This window comes from Botrytis fragariae (genome assembly GCF_013461495.1).
Source record: "Botrytis fragariae strain BVB16 chromosome Unknown tig00000012, whole genome shotgun sequence".
In the NCBI taxonomy this organism is placed as follows: domain Eukaryota; kingdom Fungi; phylum Ascomycota; class Leotiomycetes; order Helotiales; family Sclerotiniaceae; genus Botrytis; species Botrytis fragariae.
In genome coordinates this window covers 2,291,989-2,318,737 of record NW_023500989.1, presented here as the reverse complement: position 1 = coordinate 2,318,737, position 26,749 = coordinate 2,291,989, and the positions used below count along the sequence as shown (strand labels likewise).

Genomic DNA, 26,749 nt, shown 5'->3' with positions numbered 1-26,749 from the left:
ATTATGTGATTGGTCACGAAGGTGGTTCCACATTAATCGGGTATCCAATCATCGATTTTAGAGAGTCCCCAGCAGCACGGTTAGCAAAAGGGCACGAAAGTGATTTTGGCCGACTTTATTATTCATTTAAACTCTTCATCTCCCAATTTCAATCCCCTTCATCTTTGATAACTTTAACAACAAACCACACCCACGTCCATCTTCCATCTTCACACTTATTAACATCATCAATCTCCAACCTCACACTTTTCAATCCAAATAAATCTTAAATTCAAAATGCCACCAAAGGGAGTTGCAAGCAAGGCACCAGCTGCCGCCAAGGTACGTGTTTACTCCCATTGCGCGCTCCAAAAATCATTCTTCTAACACTTTCAAAAACAGGCACCTGCATCCGCATCAAAGGCCCCAGCTAGCAAGCAAGATGCTGGCAAGAAGACCACCACCAGCGAAGGAAAGCCACGCAAGAAGAAGGGACGCAAGGAGACTTACTCTTCATACATTTACAAAGGTACGAACCCACTCGCGATTTCCGGTCGCGCTTCCAATCATGACGCGTCGCATTTACCAAACAACAACCACTAACATTTTGATTCCATAGTTCTCAAGCAAGTTCACCCAGATACCGGTATCTCCAACCGCGCCATGTCTATCTTGAACTCCTTTGTCAACGATATCTTTGAGCGCGTCGCCACTGAGGCATCCAAGCTCGCTGCTTACAACAAGAAGAGCACAATCTCATCAAGAGAAATTCAAACCTCGTATGTGCAAAGTCAATTACATCCACATATCTCATTTCTAACCATCACGCAGTGTTCGTCTTATTCTCCCCGGTGAACTCGCCAAGCACGCCGTCTCTGAGGGTACCAAGGCTGTCACCAAGTACTCTTCATCCACGAAATAAGTTGTCTTTTCTTTGGGGTTTAGGGGGATATCGGATATGCTTGAGCTCTGGGGTCATCTCATAGATGATGGCTGTTGTTGTTCGAGGACCTTGGGGTTTTCTTTTTAATGCGTTATGGATGGTCTGCTTTTTATGGGGGCAAATGTCTTCACGGTCTGTTTTCGGGGTACGTGGCTGTACAATAAACAAACGTCTTCATCAGAATAGGGAATTAGAAGACGAAATTCAAACATCAACTTAATTCACTGTCACTTATTTGGTTCCATACAATGTGGCGCATGGAATGTATTGTTATATGGATGCCATTAACAGAGCTAGATCGCGCCGCTATCCGAGTTTGGATTATTGCTGTCACACGGGCATTCTATACTAACCATACATAGTGACCACCGCCGAGGACGTTTTCGAGGACGTATCCATCGACTCGAATTGATTGCATGATTGACTAATTGGTTCGCGACATCTCGTCCATATTTCCGGCTCCTTATCCTAGACCGGCTTTCGTGGTCTTTACAACGTGGGAAACTGGCTGAAGAATGCCCTTATTATCGAGCGCACCAAGAGCTGTGCCGGCACTCCAGCCCATCTTTTCTAGCATCGCTCTTCCTTTGTTCTCAACACCCAGCTCAGGAGCCGAGGCACCGACAACATCACCATCACGATAACTAGCAGCACCGAAACCGCCTCCAAAACCTCCACCACCAGTTCGGCCGCCACGTTTGGGCGCAGCGCCTGTTCTTCTCCCACCTACGTCATTACGTGGAAGGAAACGACGTGAAAGTTTCGACGCTGCAGCTTCATAGGCGCGCTCTCCATAAACAGTCGTTCTTGAAGTACGGTACAAGATAGGATAACGCTTATTGCCTAAACCAGCTGACTTGGACTTCAATTTGAATGCATTGGCGATCTCGTGAACAAATTTACGATCGGCTTTGTCCATCGCAGGAAGAGAAAGGCTGTATTATGTTAGTGTGGATTGAGAAGATTAGAAATAATACTGACGTGGTATTGTCACCCTTCAAGAACTCCTTGATTTCTTCCTTGACATCATCAATACTCATTCCTTCCTTGTACCTTGCCTTCATATCGGGCTTGCCATGCTTGCCAGTCAGTAAACCTCGTGCACGTAATACTTCACGTTCCTGCTTTCTCTCCTTTTTCTTAACACGATCATTGTCCCAAGCTGATTGCATCGAGGCCTCGAGCTCTGAATCCGAGATGTCGTCTAGTATCAACTTGCCCTTGCGACCTTTAGGTTTCTTTTTGAGACTCGGTCGATCAAAATCCATTACATCAAATCCGTCATAAGCATCGGCCAATGTAGCTGCAGGTGGAAATTCGCCCTGGCGACGCTGTCTTTCCTTTCTGCCTCTTCTACCTGAAAGTATGAAATTACTGAGATCAATCGTGGAAGCTTCCATATCATCGTCCTCATCATCGACTTCATCGTCGAAGAGTAGAATTTCATCACCGCCCATGCCAAGCTCCTCTTGCTTACTTATCAGTCTTGCAATTTGTTCATCGTTCATTTTTGCGATCCTCCTTTGAACTAGATCCTGCTCGTCATCATGGTCGTCATCATCTCCATCGACAATATCGTCAGAATCATCACTATCCTCGTCTCCATTACTTTCGAATTCGGCAACCAACTTCTCTTCGGCTTCAAAAACCTCAATGAGAGGCAGTGCCCCGGAATCCTGTAGAACATCCAGCGGAACCCATCTAGCTTCGTCTACGTCCTGATGTTCCCAGACGATCAAGTACTGCACGCCACTAACACGATGCCTCTTTGATAAAATCGTTTCGACTTTGCCCCTGGCCTCATCCGACGTGCTGAGATCGTCAAGATCCTGCAATTCTGTCCGACCCCATCCGTGGCGTCCATCAGAATCATGAGCGTCTTTGACAGAAGAATCATCTTCCCAAGCAGCGTCTTCATCGCCTCCCAACTCACGTTTGTTGAATGTATGGTCGACGTCAGCCATAGTCTGTTCTTGATCCATGTTCGCAATGTAATCTGCAATCATAGCATCCTCTTCATCACTATCATCGATGCCGGCCACTCGTCTACCTCGTCTAGCGCGACCTTGACCTCGACCTTTGTTTTGACGCTTCTTGGGTAATATTGCCTCGAAATCTGGAGAAGGTGAATTTGCTACCTTGTGTGACATTGCGCCCAAAAACATCTCCTTGTTTAATGCTTCTGCCAACTCGGGTGGAATAGACTCTAGAGATGCCTCCTTCTCATCTAAAGCTTCTTCCAATAGCTTTTCTTGCTCAAGAAGTTTATCATCCAAGAACTTGATCCTGGCATCTATAGGATCTGCGCTTGTTGGGAGGTCGTTTTCGATCCTGGCATCTTCGTTCCTTACTTGACCGCGTCCGTGAAAGAGAATGACTTCTTCGCTTGAGTCTGACCTAGCTGGAGAAATTGAGCGCAAACGTGGTGGCGCAAGGCCTGTCTCAACACGGTTGCCACCATCGGTATCTATCATGAACGACGAAGAGGGTGTAGCCACCCTCGTTTCGCGATTCGCCATTTTCACATCTTGGGTCAAGTTTCCTGCAGGTAATTCTGCAGATTCCAAGCTCATTCCAGCCAGTGCCTCCTCAGAATCCTTGATAAGATCTGGTGGATTGAACTCCCCGGCGCTGACAAAGCTCACTTTTGTATCCCTCAATCTTTGATCAGAGTTCCAAAACGAATGATGACGTTCAGTATTGCGAGCTTCTTCTTGAAGTGTGAAACCTACAATATACCAATTTTGTTAGCATTGACCAACATGTCTGGTAGAACAATGGCAATTGCATTCGCATTCGCCAGAGATTATCAGTATGGAGAATGTATAAACATTACCAGTCTGAGGCCTTTGAGGAACATATGTGCCAGCGAATGGTATAAAGGATGTTCCAGGAGTGGGAGTTCCGCGACCACCTCTAGGTGAACTGAAATTGCCCCTCCCACGAGCGCCACCCCGTTTGTTTCGTGGCATAGCTTGTGTTATCACAGCACAACGAAACTGTCAATAGAATCGAAGTTTACGAATGGTAAACTGATGTATAGATTCTTGCGACGAATGTTAATCTCGATCAGGAAAAGATGAAGAAAGTTTTGCCATCGATGAGAATAATTCAAGTGGTAGGTGAATAACCTAGTGATGAGTGTGTTGGGCTACAGGGTAGGCAGCTCAGGTACTGGTCGGTGTTGTGTGTAACAAAATCAATCATTACCATAGATTACTACGCTGCACGAAAATGTGTACTAGTAGCTTTTTTTGTCCAATAAGATGCTGGCGATTTGTGGACACTTCACTTTCGCCAGTCAGCTTTTGAATAAATATGGATGTCCAGGTGATGATGACTCTAAGAGCTTCTTATCGATAAGAAACTATCAAAAGGTGGGTCTGTGGTGCTCCGTACAGGAGCAGAGGAGGTATGGAGAAATAATAAATACCTTGTTCACAGGTATCTAGAAGGTATCTAGAAGATACATACTCGGAGATACCAGGTAAGGCACTCGAGTACCAATACTTTGATGTCTACCTAGTATCTTACCTTCTTATCTAATTAATAATTCATTACATCATCAACCAAGTTCCTGCCGAGCCTACCTACTAGGCTAGGTACCTTTCTCCCGTCAGTCGCTGCACATGCACTTCCAAAATGAAAGTGTCGTGTTGTCGTGTCTAAAATTTACAGAAGAACGCACTAGGCCAAACAAAGTATCATATTTGACTGCTACGTGATAACATCAATCAGAACATCAGCTGCCTTCGCCTTGCAGCACTCACCTCATCTCATACTACAAACAATCTGCAACATTTCTCGACTTATCAAATGTTCACTTATTTATAATACTTCTACTTCAACTACACTTCTTCTTCCATCAGCTCTATACTTCCACTACAGAATCCGTCGATAACCCTAATCAATTTCCCCTCAGCTCACCGTCCCCGCCATTCTCTACCATAACACTCTACAAGTCTTATGTGCATCCGATACGACTTGAATACGAATCATAGTCGCATTCAACCATGACGGCGGCTGATATAGGTCGTTACAAACGCTTCGTCCAGTATTTCTGGGACCCCGAGCCTACGAACGACACTGCCTCGCAGTCACCTATTTGGTGTTTAGGAAAAGAATACCCTATTCTGCAAAAGTCGCCTACTTCAGCTATTACAGACTCCCCTCCCCAGGAAGGACAACATCTACCCGCACAGTCTTTACCTACCGATGAAGTTACAACTCCACCTGATAGCACCGTTGGCAGTCTTGAATCAAGTTCAGGCTACCAAACTTGCGATACAGCCAACGCAGATGGAGGATGGCCATCCGCATTTCTTGATGATTTCGAAGCCAAGATATGGCTTACATACCGATCAAACTTTCCAGCGATAGCCAAGTCGCAGGATCCAAAAGCGTTTTCTGCAATGTCAATATCAGTACGATTGAGGAGCCAACTTGTCGACCAAGGAGGCTTTACATCTGACACGGGGTGGGGCTGTATGATAAGGTCCGGACAAAGCCTCTTGGCAAATGCATTGCTTACTCTGAGGATGGGCAGAGGTTGGCTCCCTTACCATCACTTTCTTCGATGCCTTAGCTGACCATGACATAGAATGGCGCCGCGGGATATCTAGCCACGAAGAACGCAAAATCCTATCTTTATTCGCAGATGACCCGAGAGCTCCTTACTCTATTCACAAATTTGTCGAGCATGGTGCAAGTGCTTGTGGGAAACATCCTGGAGAGTGGTTCGGACCATCTGCTACTGCGCGCTGTATCCAGTAAGAAGACTATTCGAGTGGAATGTGAATAATGGCTGATCATCTACAGGGCTTTATCCAATAACCAAGTCAAATCAGAACTGCGTGTATATATCACGGGTGATGGATCGGACGTATACGAAGACACCTTTATGAGTATCGCAAAGCCAAACCACACAGACTTCACGCCGACTCTCATTCTAGTCGGTACGAGGCTGGGCCTTGACAAGATAACTCCTGTCTACTGGGAGGCATTGAAATACTCCTTACAGATGCCGCAATCTGTGGGGATAGCTGGGTGAGTCACTCCGACTTTCATTAACATGGTCATATAATAATTTAGTACAGGGGTCGCCCATCCTCCTCGCACTACTTCATTGGTGTGCAAGAGTCAGATTTCTTCTATCTGGATCCTCATCAAACACGACCAGCACTTCCGTACAAAGATAATATGGATGACTATACTACAGAGGATGTTGACTCGTGCCACACTCGCCGACTTCGACGACTTCACATAAGGGAGATGGATCCCAGCATGCTTATTGCATTCTTGATACGTGATGAGAATGATTGGAATGAGTGGCGACGGGCCGTTAAGGAAGTACAGGGTAAGGGAGTTATCCACGTTGCAGATACAGATCCGGCATCGTATGGCTTAGGCGGAGAGCGAGATGGGGCTATTGACGAGGTTGAAACATTTGACGACGACGATGAAGATACCATATTAGACGCTTAAGGCGCTGGGAAATAATCCACCAAAGGAATTGAGGTATTTAGGGCGTTCGGGGTAGGTGATTTTTATAGAGATTAGTCTTAATCCTTTCTTATCGCGAATTACAACTTTGATTGTTTTTGATGTTTAAGACCTCATGTGAGAATCGAAATACACCTCCAATCCCAACCCGCTTGTGCCACTCGAGTCTATCCAAGTGTCCCGTTTCGATCGAAAGAGAATCACCTTCTCTCAGGCTATAGAGATTCAAAAATTTCAAGACATGTTACAAAAACAACGTTCAAGTTTGATCCAGACGCGCATGTCCAAATGGCCATGGCAATGTAAACGGGATTCACTAACACCACCATGGACTTATACCATTCGATTATAGCCTTTACATATCGTCGAATAGATCGATTTAGAAATGCTGAATGGGCTGATTAGTTAATCTTCAATGTCTGCTTCCAAGGTTAGATCACAAGCATTTGAATGGCTGGCCATTGTGATAAGGAAACTCATTAGATTTTGTGCTCAGCGGGGAGCATGCTTGCCATTCTTTGGAACGCCTCTACATACAAATAAGGGTATAAAGCTATAGTAAACCACACTCAATGCTCTAAAGTTCATAACTTAGCTCCCATTTTCTATTTCTTCTTTTTTGAATTACCAGCTTTTGTATGGGTGAGGCGTGACCAAATTCTTTGATATGGTTGAAGAGCTTGCTCTTCGAGGAGAACGACTCATGACATGTCACATTGGCACATTTAAACTGGAATCATGAGCACCAAGTGACATAATTTTGAGGAGAGGGTCACTTACATTTTCGCCCTGCAGCCCTGCAGGTTCCTTTTGAGCAGCTTTCTTGGCACGTTTCATTTTCGCTTTTCCAAGAGGTTTCTTTGGAGCAGGATCGCTAGAAGCATCTTGCTCTATATCTTTGGTTGAATCTTGACCAAGCTCCAGATCCTCGGTTTCAAGAGAGACTGCATCTCGCGATACTGCTGCCGCTAGTCTTTCCTCAACTACTACTCTGGGTGCGTAATCATCATTTAGGCTGTCGCTATCAGAATCATCTTTGGCCGGACCATCTGATTTGCCGGCATTCGAGTCGTGATCATATGGCGAGCGTCCCACTTCTTCAGCTTCAGTTGCATCATCAATAGCAGACTCACGCTTCCCATTCTCTGACGTAACTTCAAGTCTTTCGAAACCATCATCAAGGTCGCTACCCTTTGGTTCCGGTGGTGTATCCAAGTGTAGAGATTTGTTCTCTTTGCGCATTTGTTTCTGGATAGCCTGTACGGCCTTGGTATGTTTTTTACTTTTCGTATGTGCCTCAAATTGGTTTTCGCTTTTGAATGTCTTGTTACAAACAACGCACTCTATTACTTCAACCTCAGACTCTTCAGATGATTCTTCGATTACACCTTCAGATTCATCGGATTTCGCCCAGTCCGGAACCACATAGCTGTTCATCTTGGCTTGATTTGCCGCTCGTTTACGAGCTGCCTGGGCCGATGCAGCATCCCGCAATATTTTCTGCCTCTCCTCCTGGGTTTGTGAGTTCGGAGTAAAGCGGGGATCCCTCTTTCGCGCAAATAGAACGAGATGTCTGACGGCATCATTAAACTCTGCTTTGGCCTCATCCCGGGACCTTTTATTTTCTTTCTCTATCAATCGGCGGGTTGCCCTATCTGGCGCATCGGAGGTCCGGTAGAGGTCTTTCCATGAAAATGACTTCTGCGTTGTGAAGTTCACCCAGGCTCTGTAAAAAGATTTGACTACGTCCTCATAGTCATCCTCAGCGGTCCCAAAATCAGGATAATCAACTAATTCAAGGCCATCCCAATCGCATGCTGCGTTCTCCTCTTTCGCAAGAGTTGCGAATGTCTCTCGAAGTATACCAAAGAACCCATTCGGAGCATCCGTGAAGGGGACACTGGAATCGAATTTTCCAATCAAGCTTATGATATGCGCTGCGCTCGTTATTCGAACATTATCCGCAAAGTCGTCTTCCGCAGGATCACCGCCTCCTAGGATTGATAATCGATGAGAGTCATACCAGGCTCTTTCTTGTGGATCTGACAAGACCTCGTAGGCAGATTGAACTTCGGCAAACTTCGCGGTGGCAGTTTCAACATTACCATAATTTCGATCGGGATGGAGTTCCAGCGCTTTTTTCCTATAAGCCTTCTTGATCCTAGTTACATTCAATCAATCTTAGAATAATGAGTTAAAAAGCAATATCCAAGTTCTTACTCATCATCTGAAGCCTGTCGTTCGACGCCCAACAATTCGTAGTAACATGTTTTCATGACTACCCCGCCATTATTTTGTGCATCCCCACTACGCGATGAAGATTGTTCTGCGCCCATAGAATAGAGGGTTGAAATCGCTTTCTAGATGGTGTTCAAAGTATAGGCAAACAACGGAACCTGCACGTAGGTACTAGGTAGGTGGGCAATATTGGATTTATTATGTTTTAGTATAAAAATGAACTTGAGGGGAAAAAATGGATAAAGCGAATGATAGGTACCTGGATCCCGCGATGTACTACTAGGCTAGGTGTGTAGGTACCGTACCCGAGCTACCCAAATTTACAACCATGGTGAATGTATGAATCTGATTACATAAGCATCTTGATAGTGGGAGGTGAAATGCTAGACCAGGTAGGGACTAGGTAGATATAAAATCTAATTTTTTCTCAAGATGGCACATGGAGGGATGAAGAGTTTTATGATCAGGAGAAAGCTAGTTTTTCTGTACCCAGTAGATGTAGTATTAGACAGCACGTGCATGACTAGAAAGCTCGAGGTAGGTGGGATAGCCATGAGCATTTGCACAGTTCAGACACTACAGAGGACGAGAGAGAGCAGACTACTGACTCCATCACCGGTCTCGAGTCGGTCCATGAGTTAGCCGGTAGCATTGCTAGGTGGGTACGACTAGGCACTACCAGGTACTTCCAGGTAGATACTCCATCTCCATCCCCATTCCCAAGGAGTCAAGAACGCGCGAACCGGTACCCAAGACTTATTACAAGTCAGAATTCCCTGTGGCGTGAGTACCTTGATCTTGAAGGATAGTCTTTGCAAGTTTTTGGACATTTGATAGATTCATATTGAGGCGGACATTGCCTGTATCAAGTACTTGTCCCTGCCTGTCTGGACATCTGATTAGCTACTAGCTATCTTGAACCCAGTCCAGTCACACCTTCAAACAGTCTACCAGGTAAGCTCACATTGATTTTGTTTACTCACTCCCACGCACTCCCACGCACTCCTACTCATTGTAAATAATTCTACCTACATCTTACGAATACATAGCTTTGGAGAAATCTTCTTCCTCTAGAATATCTTGCTCTTACCTATCACACTTCTTCATCGATAATTTGATACCTAAGCTTAAAGCTCTATGCCTATTCGCTATCTGCATCCTTAAGAATCCCAACCAACAGTCAAGATAGTCCTTGCCCTGCGCGAAAAATTGTAAATATTCTCATCGCCATACCACCCACCCCTTTTGCTCTTTTCAAACAATGCCACATAAATCTTTCTTCCCAATAGCCTTATAGCAGACAGAGCGACAGATTTCCAACATTAATCGACTAATTGCATTTTATTGTACTGCATGCCTTTATTATGAAATTTGCCAAAGAATTCAAAGATGCCCTTGCCAGAGAAGGCTTTCCGCCACGCTGGGTAGATTCTGCCATTCCTTATGGTCTGCTAAAGAAATCTCTTAAAAAGGTCGGTCAGAATTTCGCAACGATTGACAAAAGCTAAAGTAACCCAGATTGCGACCGAGTTAGCACAATGCGGTCTGGATCCTGCTGCGCTTGCAAAGTTGAGAGAGATTTCCAGTACTGGTCCTGCTTACTTGTATGATTTCAAGGGTATGAACAACCTTCTACATTTATGTTGATCTGCGTAAAGAAACTAATTGAAGAAGGGTCAAAATTTCGGCCCACCCTCATCTTACGGCTTGAACAAGGTGTTACTGTTGATGCTAGGCTGTCAGCTGACACGAGAAGATATCTAGAGGATCTGGTAAGTCACCATCGGGATCTTTCAGACGTGTCGCTATCCGATCCCGCTGGTGACGAAGGTGGCCAAATTGTTCCTATGTGAGTGTGTTCCTTTGCTTCCCAGGGGTATGTGTATACCAGTTGTTGACATGACTTGTAGAGATCCATCATCAGAGATTGAGGTGGAACGACCTCTTGTTCGAGAAGTCGAAGTGCCTCTGACTTTCGATGCAGAATTCTTCGGTCTTCTGCAGGGAGATGTTGAAAATCTTGATGCGCTCCAAGACGAGGAACAACGGGCTCTCGTCGCTGAGGTTGGCGATCTTTCAAAAGAGCTCGTTAAGCTCAGCGAGCCTTCAAGGTTCAAAAAGACCGACCAGTATCGGTGGAGAGAATTGTTTGATGTTTACGTACAGGCTGGAATATTCTTTTCGGACCTCGAAAAGGATCATGGTAAGCGTGATAGTGTAGCTGCATTAAAGCGTTTACAGTAAGTAAGCACATTTTGGTAGGCACGCCGGTACTTGACTAATGATACTTTTCGCAGATGGTTCCAGAGTGAAGTAGTCAAGAGAGGTATTGTAGATACATTCAAACTATCCCCTAGCCGTAAAGCATGTACGTATTGTACACTCTAGTCTTTCCAGAGTGAAGATACTGACCTTGATAGTGAACCAGTTTATCAGCATTAATGTTACGCTACTCCGAAATCTCCAATTTCAGGAGATTAACCAAAAAGCAATTGCCAAGATATTGAAAAGTACGTTCTACACTTGTCTAATTCTCATGGCTAATATCTGGGCACCACAATGACAATACCCTTTATCCTATGGAATCACAGCTAATGTAATTAGAATTTGATAAAAGGACAACACTTGGTGCTAGGCAAACATTCCCCAGACTGATCCAGTCCGACGTTATCATGACGGAAGCGATGGCCAGATCTGTATGCGCACAGGTGACACAGGATCTTGTTCAAATAGTACCTCAGTTGAGTGATTATACTTGCCCTGTCTGTCTGGCGATAGTATGGCGACCAATAAGAATGGAATGCAATCATGTTCTATGTGTTCGATGCACGGTGTTCATGCAGCGGCGTGGGACCAATGCCTGCCCCTTGTGCCGAGACGAAGTGATTTTAAAGGCTGATCAAGGTAATTTCCAACACGCAGATCCGAACAAAGTAGAAGAGTCCCCAACTGATGCTTATAGATAACATCGATGAAAAACTCTCCAAGTTTCTCTTGAGGAATTTTCCCAAAGAAACAAAGGAAAAACAGATTGAGCACGAAACGATAGATGGCAAGGAGAGGTTCGGCATTTACTATACCCATCCTTCGGAGCAAACCCCTTTACAAAGATATTGCACTATCATGTAAAGGGAGCCGTTGGAAAGCGCTTTTAGCATTCATCATCTTCAGCGGGAGCAGGCGTGGCCCAGACATCACTTTACGGCGTTCAACGGCGATGGCAATGGAAATTATCAATCGGGATGTTTATTAGATACAGATATGATACATACAACAGCACAATCATTTTATCACATTTTCCAATGCAAAATAAAGAAGATCCCGATTGTAGTTGTGGGTTTTAGATGTGGTTTCAGTTGTAGATGTATTTGTAGATGTAGATGTTATAACCTGTCTATTGAACATCATAGCATATCATTGTGAAGGGAGGGGTTATCTATTCTACTTTGAAGCGGGGTAGGTAAAATAGTTTTGTATCTAGACAGTATGACAGTATGCGCATTGTGCGGGTGGAGCTGGTTATGATGTACTTACTTCAGCCAAGGTGCATTTGATAGGCGATACCACAACAATAAAATGGAATCCTCGATATCCTCATACAATACTGTGCTGTGAATTCTTCAAAACAAATCCTTATGGACGCCCGATTCAATTGTTTGAATTTTTATCATTATTCCAGTGATTCTCTTCAAGTATGGCCGGATTTCTTTGGCTCAGATAGGGTTATACAAAATGATGTTTGTTTCAATCTCCGTCATACATTTCTTTACCTAGGTAGTGAATAGGGAAATACTCATCCTTTATTAGTGACTTGCCGTCTGAACTATCTGAACTATTTGAACGACTCCGCGCCAGTCCTGAGCATTCTCAAGTTTCACGACCCTCGACTTCAAAAACTCAATTATTTCGTTTTATCTGAAGTGACGCATCAATCAGATTCGAGAGGTGAATTCCAGAGCACAACTACGACTGCCAAATTGGCATTTCTTTTTTTGCGATGACTCCTAACGATTCTGCAAGCCGAGGTTTTACTTTTGAAATTCTTCCCGATGAGATTGTGCAACAAATACTCTACTTCAGTTCTCCGCACGATACTCTCTCGAATATCCAACTTGTTTCAAAGCGATTCAATCGCTTGGGAAATGAGCCATTACTTTGGCGATACCACTGTCGCGTACACTTCAAGTACTGGGATGCGAGACATGCCGTCCTTCAAAAGTTTGCCGGTATTGTAGGAGATGTGAATTGGAAAGGCTTATATATCCATCGGGAAAACGTAGATGCAAGAACAACAACCGCTTTGAATGGTCTTCTCGAGAGTCGAGCTAATCGTATTGTGAACTTCGAAGAAATTGGACGTTTTGGATATGATGCAAAAGATGCGCTTTTGCGACACAGTCGCATGCGTGGCGATGATTATCTTGCTAGAAAGTAAGCTATTCAACCTGCAGATAGTTTCTTTTCTAATATATACATGTATAGGTACTATGCTTGTGCAGTGCTTGACTTTATTCATCGCTCAAAAGCTCTCGCAGTATGGTCGAAGCTTGCTAGGGGCGAGGAGGTATCCCTAGAAACAGCACTGGGAGCTTACGATATGTTTGTTCTACATGACAACATCGGGGATTTTCAGGAGGTATGTATTTCCCCTTTCATATTGCTGTATGTATGTGAATTCTAGCTAACAAATTGGCATAGGTTTCCGATATTCTTGACGACCTTGCCACTCGTGTTCGAACTGACTACCCAAAATTCGATTGTATGTCTACTCGACAACAAGCCCTCGCAATTGTTACGTTTCTGCGCGACCGTAACCTTTTAGGTCTCAATAATGAACTCAACTATCGCAATTTACAAAATAACTATATCAGTCTAGCACTGCAGGAGCCAGAGCATTCTTCGTTGCCACTGGTCTCTGTCGCAATATTTTGTGCGGTAGCTCGAAGAACTGGACTTGATGCTAGGGTCTGTGGTATGCCGAGTCACGTATATGCTATGGTTCTCCCAAAGCCTTCTATAGACCTCGATGACAAGCCACTTAAACAGAAGGACAGCGCCGTGGAACCCATGTATTTAGATCCATTCCGATCAGCATCAGAAATCCCCTTGGAAAATCTTCAGCGATTATGGACGGCTTGGGGTGTCCGAGGAGTATCATTCTCCGAATTCGTCGCGGATTCTTCTGCTACCAACAATATTGTGCTCCGCACGACTAGAAATATAGTTACAACCATTCGAGAGTTTCCCCATATACGAAGCCGTCCCGCACAAGACCCATCCCTCGTGACTACTAGATTACAAAGTGTGCCATTATTGGAAATGGATCATGCAATATACTCAGTCACCTGGGCAAGCTTTCTTTTAAACCCAACCCCAATACCTCCTGGTCATAACCAGCATCAACTAGTACCCATGCTGATGGCTAAATTCGAGAAATCCTTCCCGGAGGACGTCGGCCTTATCGAAGAATATATCCTTTCGTCATACAACAGTTCAAGTAACGAGTACTCTGAACTAGTCGAGGAACTGAGAGTAATTCGCACGGTAGACTCGACTCCGAGGCAAGTACGGACTCGCAACAAATCTAGTGGAACGGATCGGGTAAAATTCAGGATTGGACAAGTATTTCGCCATCAAAGATACGGTTATACAGGAGCGATAATTGGCTGGGATGTTGGATGTCACATGGGCTCCAATTGGATAGCGCGGCACCAGATCGATTCTTACCCAGGAGGTAGGAACCAAAGCTTCTATCATGTACTGTAAGTAGCCCTAGGATGTGCTGTGAAGAGTGGAAGCGCTTACGAATTCAACAGCGTAGAAGATGCTAGCTTACGTTATGTCGCTGAGGACAACATAGAGATCGTTGCTCAGCCGGACTTGACATCGTTGATGATAGTGGCGGGACAATACTTCAAGCGATATGATCAGGAAAACTGTCAGTTTATTGCGAATTTCAGGGATGAATATCCTGATGACTAGGGTTGGTATATACATGTATTACTACAATTGAATCTTCTGTAAGATTGAACAGCCAACAGGTTCTAATGCTCAATTTATACTGCTTGAACTTCGTCTATGATCTCTTTTAGAATTCCCTTATCAGCTAGGCTCTTTAATGTACGATAGACTATTGGCGTATGGTCTTTCTTCCGTCTCGCTGCCTGCTCATTCTCGTCGTCAATCAATGCCAATTCTTCTCTGTAAGCGATGCGTAGTGCCTTTTGGTCGGAAGCCCACTGCTGCTGTAGGCCAAGAAGGGCGCTCGCATTAGTACTCTCTCGCTCGAGTATATTACATGTGCTCTCTGGAAGTGCTGTATCGTGAAGTAGTTTGTCTGTAACACCAAATTCCTCCGAGGGTCCCCTCATCAGTTCGGAATCATCAACCTGATTGAAGTCGTTCCAATCAGACATCCGTTGTGCTAGTAAATCTTCAACACGCTTTATGGCGTGGATATTCTGGGCGAGTTCTAGTGGAATTATCCGAAGAGGACTTCTACACAAAGATAAAAGGTTGAACTGCAAATCATCGCCGTACTTGATAATCTGCTCATAGATACTGGCACGAGCAACGGAAATCCAGTCATCATTACACGGCCCTTTGACTTGTCAGTATTATTCGACCGATTGCTATTTTCACCTACCTAAAGTGACTGGTTGACGTTGCAAGCCATCGAGTCTCCACACAACGCCCTCTACTGGAACGAATGCAATAAAATGAAAACCTGACTCCACGTCTGACCTAGACTTGCTTCTCCCAGATTTCTTTTTCGTTTTCCTCTTTTTCTTCCAAGCTGAAACCTCATTCGAGAGACCCAAATCTGCATTCAAAATATCCATTCTTCGAGCAAATGAATTATGAATGTTTCGGATAAACTCGTTCTGACTGAGTTTCTGACCTCGGTATGCTGGTTTTAGAGATTGAGTGTCTTCCTTGAAACTGCGAATACCGTCCCCTAGATCAAGATTCGGGACGTTCATAACAATGTTCAGAAGGGCAATAGTAGCACAGGCGTTATGTGTAGTCTACGTTCTGTTAGTCAATTTCTCATCAAGGTCTTGGGCTTGCCTAACTTGATTGGCAAACCATATGTGGTTCGGACATTTTAGAGGTGTCTCTTCATCTTCCGAGTCATCCTCTATGTATTTGAATAGGAAGACTAATCCATAAACTGGTTTCCTTGGATAATGTCAATTTGGGTTTCAAGTATTGGCGGAAGCGGAAATTTTCATACCGTAAATACTGTAACATTTCGTCCTCCAGGCCAAGAACCTCCTGGATTTTGACATCCTTGACACCATACTCTCGTAATATGTAGTTAAAAAGTGCCTAGCAAACGACATATGTCAACTTAAAGAATCCCACCACCCCGAAAAGCAACTTACTGGATCACTCTCTAACTCACACCATCCCTTCCAAGACTTACGTTCGTCATCCGTTAAGGGCTTTAATGCATCATCGAGGATCTCAGACTCTGATCTCTTGATGTTTTGGCCAAAACGTCCGAGGCGACTTGTCGCAAGACCCATTGATTCACTTTGTATCTTTTGTGTTCCCGTGCCATTCCCACATCTATCCGTATAGTCCCACTTGGAGACTTGGACCTTCTTTGATACCTCGAGGAGCGTCTTCTTGGGCCAACATCAGAAGCTGTAGATTGTATTGAACAGTCCTCTGATACCGGAGAGCCATGCATCATTTGCTTGCTCCAATTGCGCAACCTTGAGACGGCAAAGTGATTGAAGAAATGACCAAACTTTGGGCTTCAGAGTGACGTGCTGAATTTGTGTAATACAGAAAATTGAAGCGAGGAAGGAGTGGGTTGAAAGTATCGGGATACCAAATTATGAGGCCCAAGATGATCAGTAGCTAGTGATGTACAAGTACCGAGTGGGTGAAGAAAGGTACCTAGGCAGGTCGATAAATGTAAGGTAGATGGATAACTTTGTGTTGTGTGTCATGACCTGGGTAGTACTTGATTTGGGCAAGCAATTAGGTGCGGATGATTAGTAGGGAGACAAGCAGATAGTCAGGAAAGAAAGCATTTCTTTTTTGGTTATCAATGTTAGGTTTTATATAGAGAAGCGCTTTGAATCCTTTGAATTTCTCATGTGTGAATTGTTAATTGCACTTGCTCGGATCAATTGGCTTTATGTTCTTTGCCATTCCAATAATGTTAAAGGAGATAGATTGATATAAGTAGATGTAGATAGATGTTCTGGATGCTGCAAGAAGAACACATGTACACCTAAGCTGGCATGGGCTTGGAGGAGGATACTAGAACTGTATGGACGGCAATCATAGACAAAATACTGGGCAAATCGTACACTAGAGAAATGCCTAGAGCTAGATAGTTATTGGTAACTACCTGCCTACCCTTTTCGAAGTTTCACATTAAATCAATCAATCATTATTGTATTGAATTGGAAGCTTTATCATCTTCAAATTCTACCCAAACCAATGTCATAAGATATATATCAGATCTTCCTGATGTCAATTACCATGAAAGTGGTCAAAGCTTTGGAAATGCTGGCGCTGGAAACAACAAAAATTCACAAATTTCAAAAAACGCGTCCCACAAGGAACTTCACTCGCGACTTAGGCAAATTCTGTGCTTTGAGAGGAAACTTGGGATCTTCACCTTTCGATTGTACGGTACCTATTCCTTTACACAAATAACTACAACAATCGAGCTCTTTCGGCTTCATCTTCCTCTTTATCCTCCTTTTCTTCTCTTATTAACTTTCGCGAATAGCTTGCCCACTCAATACAGCTTATTGTTTGACACGATTTCAACGAATAAACCTCCCTTCTCAACTTTGGCCTTCAACGACTTTCGTCAAGATATAAAGAATGCAATGATTATAAAGCTTCTATACAATGAATGGGACTCCTAGAATGCGTTCTGGCTTTCCGCCTACTCCTGGCAGTGGCCAAAGGAATCCGACGGGACGAGTAACATCCCCATTGCGGGATCTTCCAACGGCCTCGCCTGCTGCGATAGAATCCGATGCGCCATTGATACCGGTAGAGCTTATTGATGCTCCTAGCCAGCGCATGTATGTTACGGGATTATATGGCTTGCTACTTGTATGGCGTTTATATGATTGGTGGCAGTTGGTAGAGGATGAATCAGAGTCTTTCCCATTATTCATGAAATGGGTAATGCTGGACGCTCTCTTTTTATACTGGGTACCAAAACTACGAATACCGTGGTTGGAGTGGTCACAATGGACATCTCATGTAGCTTTTGGGCTGCACGCTATTTTTGATTTCGTGCTGATGTTCAGGATTGGCGTAAGTGGTCCCTGATTCTGTTTTGGTGACAATAAAGCTAATTTGCAAAGCTTCCACTCCAAGGGTGGGTTCTACTTCTTACGAAGACCTTTTTCGACAGTGAACTCGCCATTTCGGAGAACAGTGTTCGGCCTGCCACCATTTTGCACAACTCATCTTTGATCATGGGTAGGCAAATTATCAATATATTGCCAGAGGGGTACGTCTTGACCAAGGTCATATACTTTACAACTTGCTATATCGTACTAATATATAACAGATCCGCGACATTGAATCCGGATGGTCTTCCATTCTGTTTAGACAGTAGTCGTCCTTCTGTCAAGCTCCCGATGTATTTTAACCAGACCAAACCTGTACACATTGAACTATTACGCTTCGACTTCGATACAAATGCAAACGAAACGATAGAGCTGAAGAAAAGAGACATGAAGAACTTTCGAAAGATGGATGATGAGCCAAACGTTTATACGCTTGATTACATTGTGAAGAAACCGGGATTATACAGGCTTCACAAGATTATAGATCAGTCGAAGCTCGAAGTACAGCGGAGAATGTCTGATACGCTTGTTGTAAAATGCCCTAAAGCCATCATCAGGTCCACGAGCTCGGACAAGTGTCTGGGAGATCTTTCCGACCTCTCTATCGAGCTTGAGGGAACAGCCCCGTTGAAGATTGTGTATGGACGTACCATCAACGACAAAGATCGCAGTTTCCACTTCCAGAGTAATCAACCGGAGAACTTCGTGTCGCCGCTCCTGGGTTCAACTAGGCCCAGCACATTACTTACTCTAGGAAATCAGGATGTTTCATGGGGACAAGCTAGAAAGGTTGTTATTCCATTGAATGAATCTATGACCCCCAGTGGTTTGTGGTTATACTCGATCAATGAGATTCACGACGCTACTGGAAATGTCGCAAATTTCACGCTCATTGGTGAAGATGGAGAGCTCATCTATCCCAAGAATACACACATGGAACAGAGTCTTACAGTCCATGAGAGGCCCCTCGCAAGGCTCACAGGCTGTGATTCTAGGAGTCCACTTATGGTTGCTATCGGCCAATCCACACAACTTCCGGTAAAATATGCATCGCCTGGCCGAACACCAGACGACACTTCTCATACTTTGACATACAAGTTCTCTCCCCTTGACACTCTGACCGCCGCGGGTGATCATGGCAGCGAGGTGATTTTTGAGGAATACTCTGCCCGGAATGCCCACCAATCGCCAAATATCCGCGAACCAGGTCTTTATACCCTGGTGGGTGTTAAGAGCAAATTCTGTGAAGGTGAAGTCAGGGAGCCTGCTTCTTGCTTACTGCTGAACCCACCCGAGCCACAGCTGTCTATAAGCGCCGAGAATATCAACGACAAGTGTGCTGGCAATTCCATTGGCTTACTTGTTGACCTTGATCTAATAGGCACTCCACCGTTCGTTGTAAGGTACAACATAATTACAAAGAGTGGTCTCAAGCATGAATCGGTGAAAGTATCTGGATTACGACATCAATTGGAGCTCAAGCCTCGCGATGCAGGTCATTTTAAATATCAGTTTACCTCAGTGGATGATGCTGTTTACAAGAACCACAAATTGAATAGCAATGATTTAGTTCTGGAACAAGATGTGAAGCCACCGGCTTCGGCCTATCTTAGACGGCCTGCAGGTGATATTGACGCATGCATCGAAGAGCCTGTGGAGATGAATGTTGAGCTCTCTGGCGAACCACCTTTTACCTTGGAATACGAGATTGTTCATGACGGAAGACGTCGAAAGCAAAAGGTCACTGGAATCGAAAGCGACATCTACAAGATAAAGACGGATCCTTTGGTCACTGGTGGAGAATATTCTCTCGCTCTTGCAAGCGTTCAGGACAAAACAGGCTGCAAGATATTCCTTAACGGCGAGGTCAAATTTATGGTGAGACACCAAAGACCTCGAGTTGCTTTTGGTCACCTGGATGGCAAGATTATGACCATCGAGGCACCAACATACGCTACCTCTCCGCTTGACTGGTCAGCCTCCTTGGAGCATCAAATACCGAAATGTAAATGATGATTCTGGTAAGATTTTGGAAAAGACTGCTATGTCAACCAATGATGCGGTTAAGGTGGATGCTCGTGGTACATACGAATTACTTGATGTAAACGATAATCAGTGTCCCGGGACAGTCGATCCCAAGGCATCCTTATTTGAGGTTGACTGGCTTCCAAGACCGAAGATTAAAGTTGCTGATAATTCGGCTCTTGTGCTGGATGGTAAGAAATATGTTAAGCATGAAGTATGCGAAGGTGATATAGATGCAGTCGAGGTCAATCTTATTGGTAAGTCAAGCTACTCGCTCAGGGTCATATCTGACTCGGCTAATAATTTACAGGTTCCCCCCTTACCACGTCAAATATGAGATTCGTCACAAGCCGGAACATGGCTCGGCATCTATCAGTAATAAAGAGTTTGACGCAGGTCTTGGACTTTCAACTGTTTCCATGGACACAATCAAGCCTGGTCTTTATGAGTATAAATTCTCGGAGCTCTCCGACAATCTTTATGACCATGACTCCAAGAAGTTTTCGCCGCTCATCATTGAGCAAAAGGTTAACAGGAAGCCAGCTGCAAATTTCATTAAACCAGGACAATCATATAAATATTGCAAGGAAGAGCTCGCTGGGGATGAGGTTATCCCTATTAAACTCGAGGGCATTCCTCCATTCTACCTTGAGATCGACATTAAACATCAGAGTAGTGCAAGACCAGAAACTGTCAAGATTGCCAATATCGATTCCAATCATTATGATTTCCGGATACCTCACCGAGTGCTGTCGCTAGGCATTCATCAAGTCAGTGTACGAAAGATTCGCGACTCCAGAGGGTGTCAGCAAAAAACAGAACATGGTGCTCCTCATGTACAAGTACAAGTTTACGACGTTCCTACTATTCATCCCTTGGAGTCTCGTACAGACTACTGTGTGGGAGAACGAATCGGGTACACATTATCGGGCACAGCGCCGTTTGAAATTTACTATACTTTTGAGAATGTGCAAAGGAAAGCAAAATCACCAAATACTAGTTTCAGACGTATTGCCGAGAAGCCAGGAAACTTCACAATAACTGCTATATCGGATAAGGCCAGCGAATGTAAAGCAAAGACTGAGATCACAAAGATTATTCACCAAATGCCCAGCGTCAAGATCAGTAAAGGAAGGCAGGTGGAAGTTGATATTCACGAGGGAGGGCAAGCTGAACTGCTATTCGAATTCTGGGGCGTACCGCCTTTTGAGTTCACGTACACAAGAAGTACGAACGCGAAGAAGGGCCAGAAGTCTCATGTGCTGGAGACCAGACATGAGATTTCATATGAACACAGCAAGACGATACAGTCTTCGCAGGAAGGTACTTATGAAGTAGTGGCCATTAAGGATCAATTCTGCTCCTTCTCAACACAGAAATCGGATGGAAAGAGTGGGCAGAAGTTGCTTCAATATTAAAATGGGGTGGACTTGATGATGCATAGCGCGGCGTTAGGGTAAATTGTATTTAATGGGGAAATATTGTAATGTCATGAATGGCAATAGATCAGCTTAATAAGTTGAAGCTCCAGTATTCCAACTTTTGTCTTACATGGAACTTTTCACGTGTAGATATCCTAACATGCCACTGTCAGGATCGCTCTCTTTCCAATTCTTTTAAATAATCAACGTCAAACCTGAACTTCTTTCCCTTGTTCCAATCTAGCCCCCAATTAATATCCCCGGCCTCCACTTTTACTGCCCTTAAAGCTCTCAGTCCATCCAAGATCTCTTTTTTCTGTTCCAATGTGTAGGTCTGCGGGGCTCTTGCCACCCAATCCTCAAAACTTGGATGTCAGCTCCTGCTAACCATTTCCTCAATTTCTTAATTCCTTTAGTTACTTCTATTAGTCTCGCTTCCGCTTCGAAGTCATCGGGTTTCTGTTTTCGTTTCTCGCTACCGAGCTGGATGGAAAGGGATAAATTCCGAATAGACGAGGTGAGGAATGAGGAGAGAACTAAATCGGAGCGTTGCGTTTTGTGTGCCCAGAGATTGTAGTTGACGGTTACAGAGATGGTTTGAAGGGAGTCGCCATAAAATATTGGGAGCGCTTCGTGATATATTTGGCGATTCAGATGCAGAACGGCGACTTCGAAAGCGCGAGAAAGATAAATGTGGGACTGGAGTTGGCGAGGATGGGGGCCAAGGCGGGGGTCATTGGAGGCAGGTGTCAGCAAATGACGATAGATTAATTGACGGATTTCAACTGGCATACGTAGGAGTGGGGGAAGGATCTCGGAGGAAGGGATCTCATTCAAATCATCATGGATTTCTGCACCAGAGTCGACTCTTGGCACTGCGTTGGAAAGTGATTGAGTATATTGTTGCAGAGTAAGAAAGTGGGTACGGAGGTCGGATTTGCGGAGCGACCAAACCGCATCTTCTGAGATGGTGAGAACTTGTTCGATTGTAGGTGCCCGTTGTGATATCTTTGCAGCAGCTATACTTGCCGCCGTGCAGATACGTTTGATTTTCAAATCTTCGGAAGAGTGTGGTTTGTGATTATAGGTTCGCTTCAGCGGGACAGCTGGAGATGCCATTCTCAAATCGTGATCTGCGTCGGGATGATATGTTGTTATTTGTCTTACCGAAGCACAAAGATTGGTTGGTATGCTCGGAAGGTTACATGGATAGATAGTTCGCTTACCGATTGAGATAAGATAAGTAGATCAATCTCAAAGCATCGGCCCGAGCGGCCCTTGTTTTGAGTCTTGTGTCCCCGCCTTACCATAAGGCTGAATATATCATCGATCCACTTCATGAGTGTCGAAAAGGCTTAGATATGATGAATTAGTCAACTTCCATAATTTCGGAAATGGAACAATCCTCTGATCCTTCTCCGATCGACCCGTATCCATCTTTCCTCACTATTCCCTCAAAGCCACATGCTCCGATATCTTACACCTTCTTCCCACACGTACCTTCTTCAACCCTCTCAGAATCGAATGTCCCGCTCGACCACACCCTTGTTGTCTTTGTAAATGGACTCGGTCTTCCCGCTTCATCGTGGGAGTCATGTATATCAGTTCTTCGATCTCATGCCAAGAAAGCCCCACCACTCTTGACATTTGACCGTTATGGGCAGGGGTTGACTACTGCAAGAGATCCTCTAGATGATGGAAATGGTTATGGACATGATTTCATGGACGCTGCAAATGATCTTCACGAAATTATTCTGGTTATCGCTAGTACGAAACTTGGGCTTGACAAAACCGATGTCGAAGATGGGAGACTGAGTGTAACATTCGTGGCTGCCTCAATTGGAGTAGGTATTTTGTAAAAAAATTCTCGCCCTGTCTACGACAACCGATGAGCTATGCCTTATTTCTTCAATTGTATGACCTCAGAATAACATTTCCATCAGGTCCCCATAGCCCGTCTCTATGTACAATCCCATCCATTCATTTGCGCCGCGCTTATCGCACTTGACTCCAACATCGCCAACGTGAATTACAGCGATTTCCTCCCGGACCCTCTATCCCCCACCTTCGACCCCTCTACCGTACTCGCACCAGACTGCTCACTTCCCCAATACATTGAAGCACGCACACGATTGACAAGTGTATTTGACTTATCCGTCCCAAACTCAGAATCCATGGATCGACGACCTGGTCCAAAATTACTCCCCTATGCCGATAACCCTAAACTTATTGGTACAGATGGAAAAGGTCCGTGGCTTACGGTTGTAGGGCATGATCCGATTACGTTTGCGGATGCGAGTTTAGAAAGGATGGGAACACCCAAGAGCATGAGTATGAGGTTTACGAATCCGTAAGTTTGTGTTGTTGCAGTGCTCTTGGCGGGAATGTTTGACTAATCAACGTTGTGAAGGTATTGGGCCAAATATAATGCTGGTCTAGTGAGTATCACAGATGAAGATAGATGCGAGGGTGTGAAAATTGCCAGTGGCTGCGGCCACTTTATACAAATTGATGATCCAGATTTCCTCGCCGAAGAAATTAAGGTTATTCTTGAAAAGCTGGATTTAGCATGATTGAGTATTTGAGTTTGAGTTGAATTAATGAACAAGACTAGCTAGGTCATGAAATATTTGACTGCTGAGCTATTTACTTTTCACCTGTCATTTGAACTCGTGCATCAATGCCAATCCAAATACAATCGTTACTTTCTAGTCTCATACCACCAAGTTATGCAGAATCGCCAATTTTCCAAGACCAATTGAGGAAAATGAGAAATAAAACGTATGGCACATGATACTGGACACATCTGCTCTCATGCAGTGGAAGCATGTAACTTGACTTTAACACCGTTGGCGGAGGAATTTGTGAGTTTGAGTTCATGTTCCACGACTGGGTCCGTTGCCATATCTCGAATCATATCAAACCTCTGAAGAAGCCTGACAGTAACGTAACCGGCCTCATTCAAGGCAAATTGCTGTCCGATACAAATCCTTGCACCGCCATTAAACTTTTCAGCGTTAGTAATAAGCCTCGGACGGGAAAAGAGCTGAACCCAAACTTACAGGTAAAAATTCCCATCCCACTTTCTTTCCTTCCCATCTCTCAGGTCGAAACTCATCAGCGTCATCACCCCATATATCCTTTCTACGATGCATGGCGTAAACACTGTATTCGACTATTGACCCTTTTGGAATAAAGACTTTCGATTTTCTATCCTTTCCACCGCCATGTGGTAAGGTCGTGTCCTTGTTTGCCTGCCTGACGTTAAAAGGTACAAGTGGATAAAGTCGCAAAGCTTCATCCAAACAATGTTGGAGATATCGGCAATTTTTGAGGTCCAAGAAGTTTATTTCCAAAGGATTTTCGTATGTTCCAAAGTTTTCGATGACGATATTGCGCAGCTTTTGGTAATGAATGGGATTCTGAGCGAATAAAAGAAACAACCATCCTAACAACGAGGCCGTCGTGCCTCTACCTGCTAGCATCAAATGTAAGCACTGAGAACGAAGCTCGATTGGATCTTGTATTTCCTTGGCAAGAGCGTCCAGGTAAATGTACCTCTTCTTGGTGGCGGTTGAATAATCTTTGTCTTGATCTTTGGCTAGTGAGTTTCTGTCAAGAGCAAGTTGAACAAAATGATCGACATATTCGTTGCATTTGTTGCAAGAATTTCTGAAGTCTTTGCTGGAGACCAGCCAATACATATCAGCAAAACGGCCACGAGTAGAAAGCCAAGATAGAGCGTTGTCAAACTCAGCCGCAAAATCTATTCTGGTACCCTGGGCTTTTGTTTGATTTTCTGGCAGATCGAGAAGCTGGGAATCAGCAGACCTAAAACGATTGTTAGCTTAGTTATCATTGTACATCATCAAAGATTATTGCATACCGCCCCCGAGATATTTGGGGGAGAGTGCAAAGGAAGTGTGGTAAATATTCTACTTACTGTCCAAGTAGAATTTCTGTTGCAGAATCCATGGTCAATCTAAAAAAAGAACCTGTAGATCTATCTCTTCGGTCCAGTCACCCTGAAGTCTGGTATCTATAGCCTTCATCAAATTCTGAACATGCTTCTCCTCCACCTCGAAATCACTCATTTGATCCCGATTGAACTGAGGTTTCATCATATCCCTCGTTACCTTCCATTCATGGCCATCTTGTGTAAATATGCCTTTCCCAAGCATAGGCCAGAAGGCCCCTATCCGCATTGGCCCTAGATCAAAATCATCAAATTGTGTTGCCAAAATGGCTTTTACATTCTTAGGATCTACTGTAAAAAGGCTTGACGTGTTCATGATCGTATACTTGAATGTTATGCCGTATTGTTCGACATTTCTTTGAAGGAGGGTTGGGAAGAATTTTCCTCGGTCGGCCTCCAGAGCTATCTTGATGATATCAAGACCGAATGGCCAACGGCCGATGGTGTCTTTCGGTACTGGTTCTTGACACCCGAACTTGCGCAGTTTGGCAGAATATATGCGTGATTTGTATATCCTGTTCGCAATGAAATAGAAGAAGAGGGAGAAAGCTACCCAAATACTTATAGAAGTCATATCTCCGATATGCAGCAAAGGCGCAGCTTCGAATAAGTTGTACAACGTGCTACTACAGTCCTTGAGGTGATGTGGCAAGCACTGGAGTGCGAAGGGTGATGAATGAAGCAAATATATGATCACACTGGTGATCGAGTAGCTAAGTCAACATAGCGTCCCAGTCCCAACAATTGGCGGCGTATGCATACAATAAATTAAGCTGGCAAACAGAAATTACCAAGGGTCTTTTTGCTAATATGTAATAATCCGATAGCCAGTGGGACAGGAAGGCATACGCAAACAAACCCATGCAATAGTAATCACTGCAAATACACACATATGTATATACTACTAGGCACATACGGAGCACACTCACCCGAGCCACCCGAGGTATCTAGGTATACCTACCTACTTTGCACAGAATCTAGATGTGATCCTATCACATCGTCATGCCCCATATTTTGTAAGCCACTTTATCAATCCACCAATCATAAATTCTAGGACAATTGCTTCCTGATAACTTGACGTTCATTGGTTATTGAAATCCCCATATCGCGAATTTGACACGAAAATTCGTCATTCTATCTAGATAGGTAGTGAGCAAAAGACAAAAAGACGCGCTCTCAAGGATTTCCTTCCCTTATTCTCCACTCCTTTCCCTTTCCCTATTCCACACGACCCCGCTGGTGACATCCCGCCGTCTCTTCCTATCATATATTTTCTTACCGCCATGACATAGAATACAATAAAACTAACCAAACTTATCACATCTTC

At 44.3% G+C, this 26,749-nt stretch overlaps 10 protein-coding genes across 10 annotated transcripts; 5 read left to right on the top strand and 5 right to left on the bottom strand.

Annotated features, from left to right (window-relative positions):
- The first annotated feature begins 232 nt into the window (after nt 1–232).
- Nucleotides 233–1,142, top strand: Bfra_002942 (putative histone h2b protein). The gene is made up of 4 exons (XM_037333355.1): nt 233–321; nt 382–508; nt 599–758; nt 811–1,142. Exons 1-4 carry the CDS (start codon nt 277–279, stop codon nt 899–901), a joined length of 423 nt encoding a protein of 140 aa, XP_037195483.1. The 5' UTR covers nt 233–276; the 3' UTR covers nt 902–1,142.
- Nucleotides 1,143–1,385: 243 nt separating this feature from the next.
- Bfra_002941 (putative r3h and g-patch domain-containing protein) lies at nt 1,386–3,894 on the bottom strand (the record flags this gene model as incomplete). The annotated part of the gene is made up of 3 exons (XM_037333354.1): nt 1,386–1,857; nt 1,904–3,650; nt 3,759–3,894. The coding sequence occupies 3 exons, from the start codon at nt 3,892–3,894 to the stop codon at nt 1,386–1,388; spliced, it is 2,355 nt and encodes a 784-aa protein (XP_037195482.1).
- Nucleotides 3,895–4,935: 1,041 nt separating this feature from the next.
- On the top strand, nt 4,936–6,406 carry Bfra_002940 (putative cysteine protease atg4 protein; the record flags this gene model as incomplete). The annotated part of the gene is made up of 4 exons (XM_037333353.1): nt 4,936–5,470; nt 5,523–5,691; nt 5,741–5,968; nt 6,019–6,406. 4 exons carry the CDS (start codon nt 4,936–4,938, stop codon nt 6,404–6,406), a joined length of 1,320 nt encoding a protein of 439 aa, XP_037195481.1.
- A 602-nt stretch (nt 6,407–7,008) lies between these two features.
- Nucleotides 7,009–8,760, bottom strand: Bfra_002939 (putative meiotically up-regulated protein; the record flags this gene model as incomplete). Its single annotated transcript, XM_037333352.1, has 4 exons — nt 7,009–7,029; nt 7,053–7,154; nt 7,205–8,585; nt 8,645–8,760. The coding sequence occupies 4 exons, from the start codon at nt 8,758–8,760 to the stop codon at nt 7,009–7,011; spliced, it is 1,620 nt and encodes a 539-aa protein (XP_037195480.1).
- Nucleotides 8,761–10,026: 1,266 nt separating this feature from the next.
- Nucleotides 10,027–14,644, top strand: Bfra_002938 (putative f-box domain-containing protein; the record flags this gene model as incomplete). The annotated part of the gene is made up of 12 exons (XM_037333351.1): nt 10,027–10,134; nt 10,181–10,280; nt 10,337–10,511; nt 10,573–10,902; nt 10,960–11,030; nt 11,083–11,172; nt 11,267–11,566; nt 11,625–11,724; nt 12,683–13,093; nt 13,145–13,298; nt 13,361–14,424; nt 14,479–14,644. 12 exons carry the CDS (start codon nt 10,027–10,029, stop codon nt 14,642–14,644), a joined length of 3,069 nt encoding a protein of 1,022 aa, XP_037195479.1.
- A 74-nt stretch (nt 14,645–14,718) lies between these two features.
- Nucleotides 14,719–16,194, bottom strand: Bfra_002937 (putative ubiquitin carboxyl-terminal hydrolase protein; the record flags this gene model as incomplete). Its single annotated transcript, XM_037333350.1, has 5 exons — nt 14,719–15,263; nt 15,309–15,690; nt 15,739–15,844; nt 15,900–15,994; nt 16,051–16,194. The coding sequence occupies 5 exons, from the start codon at nt 16,192–16,194 to the stop codon at nt 14,719–14,721; spliced, it is 1,272 nt and encodes a 423-aa protein (XP_037195478.1).
- A 1,351-nt stretch (nt 16,195–17,545) lies between these two features.
- Bfra_002936 (putative nucleoporin pom152 protein) lies at nt 17,546–21,443 on the top strand (the record flags this gene model as incomplete). Its single annotated transcript, XM_037333349.1, has 5 exons — nt 17,546–17,962; nt 18,013–18,161; nt 18,222–19,878; nt 19,979–20,286; nt 20,336–21,443. The coding sequence occupies 5 exons, from the start codon at nt 17,546–17,548 to the stop codon at nt 21,441–21,443; spliced, it is 3,639 nt and encodes a 1,212-aa protein (XP_037195477.1).
- Nucleotides 21,444–21,737: 294 nt separating this feature from the next.
- On the bottom strand, nt 21,738–22,565 carry Bfra_002935 (uncharacterized protein; the record flags this gene model as incomplete). Its single annotated transcript, XM_037333348.1, has 1 exon — nt 21,738–22,565. One exon carries the CDS (start codon nt 22,563–22,565, stop codon nt 21,738–21,740), a length of 828 nt encoding a protein of 275 aa, XP_037195476.1.
- A 275-nt stretch (nt 22,566–22,840) lies between these two features.
- On the top strand, nt 22,841–24,019 carry Bfra_002934 (putative prolyl aminopeptidase protein; the record flags this gene model as incomplete). Its single annotated transcript, XM_037333347.1, has 3 exons — nt 22,841–23,290; nt 23,390–23,796; nt 23,857–24,019. 3 exons carry the CDS (start codon nt 22,841–22,843, stop codon nt 24,017–24,019), a joined length of 1,020 nt encoding a protein of 339 aa, XP_037195475.1.
- A 239-nt stretch (nt 24,020–24,258) lies between these two features.
- Nucleotides 24,259–25,996, bottom strand: Bfra_002933 (putative cytochrome p450 family protein; the record flags this gene model as incomplete). The annotated part of the gene is made up of 4 exons (XM_037333346.1): nt 24,259–24,453; nt 24,509–25,277; nt 25,390–25,405; nt 25,471–25,996. The coding sequence occupies 4 exons, from the start codon at nt 25,994–25,996 to the stop codon at nt 24,259–24,261; spliced, it is 1,506 nt and encodes a 501-aa protein (XP_037195474.1).
- Between the last annotated feature and the right edge of the window lie 753 nt (nt 25,997–26,749).

What these genes read in the sequence shown, in the direction of transcription:
- Bfra_002942 (XM_037333355.1), top strand. Translation starts at nt 277, where the DNA reads ATGCCACCAAAGGGAGTTGCAAGCAAGGCACCAGCTGCCGCCAAG. An exon ending in AGGCACCAGCTGCCGCCAAG is followed by an intron (nt 322 to 381) that starts GTACGTGTTTAC and finishes TTTCAAAAACAG; the next exon opens with GCACCTGCATCCGCATCAAA. An exon ending in CTCTTCATACATTTACAAAG is followed by an intron (nt 509 to 598) that starts GTACGAACCCAC and finishes TTGATTCCATAG; the next exon opens with TTCTCAAGCAAGTTCACCCA.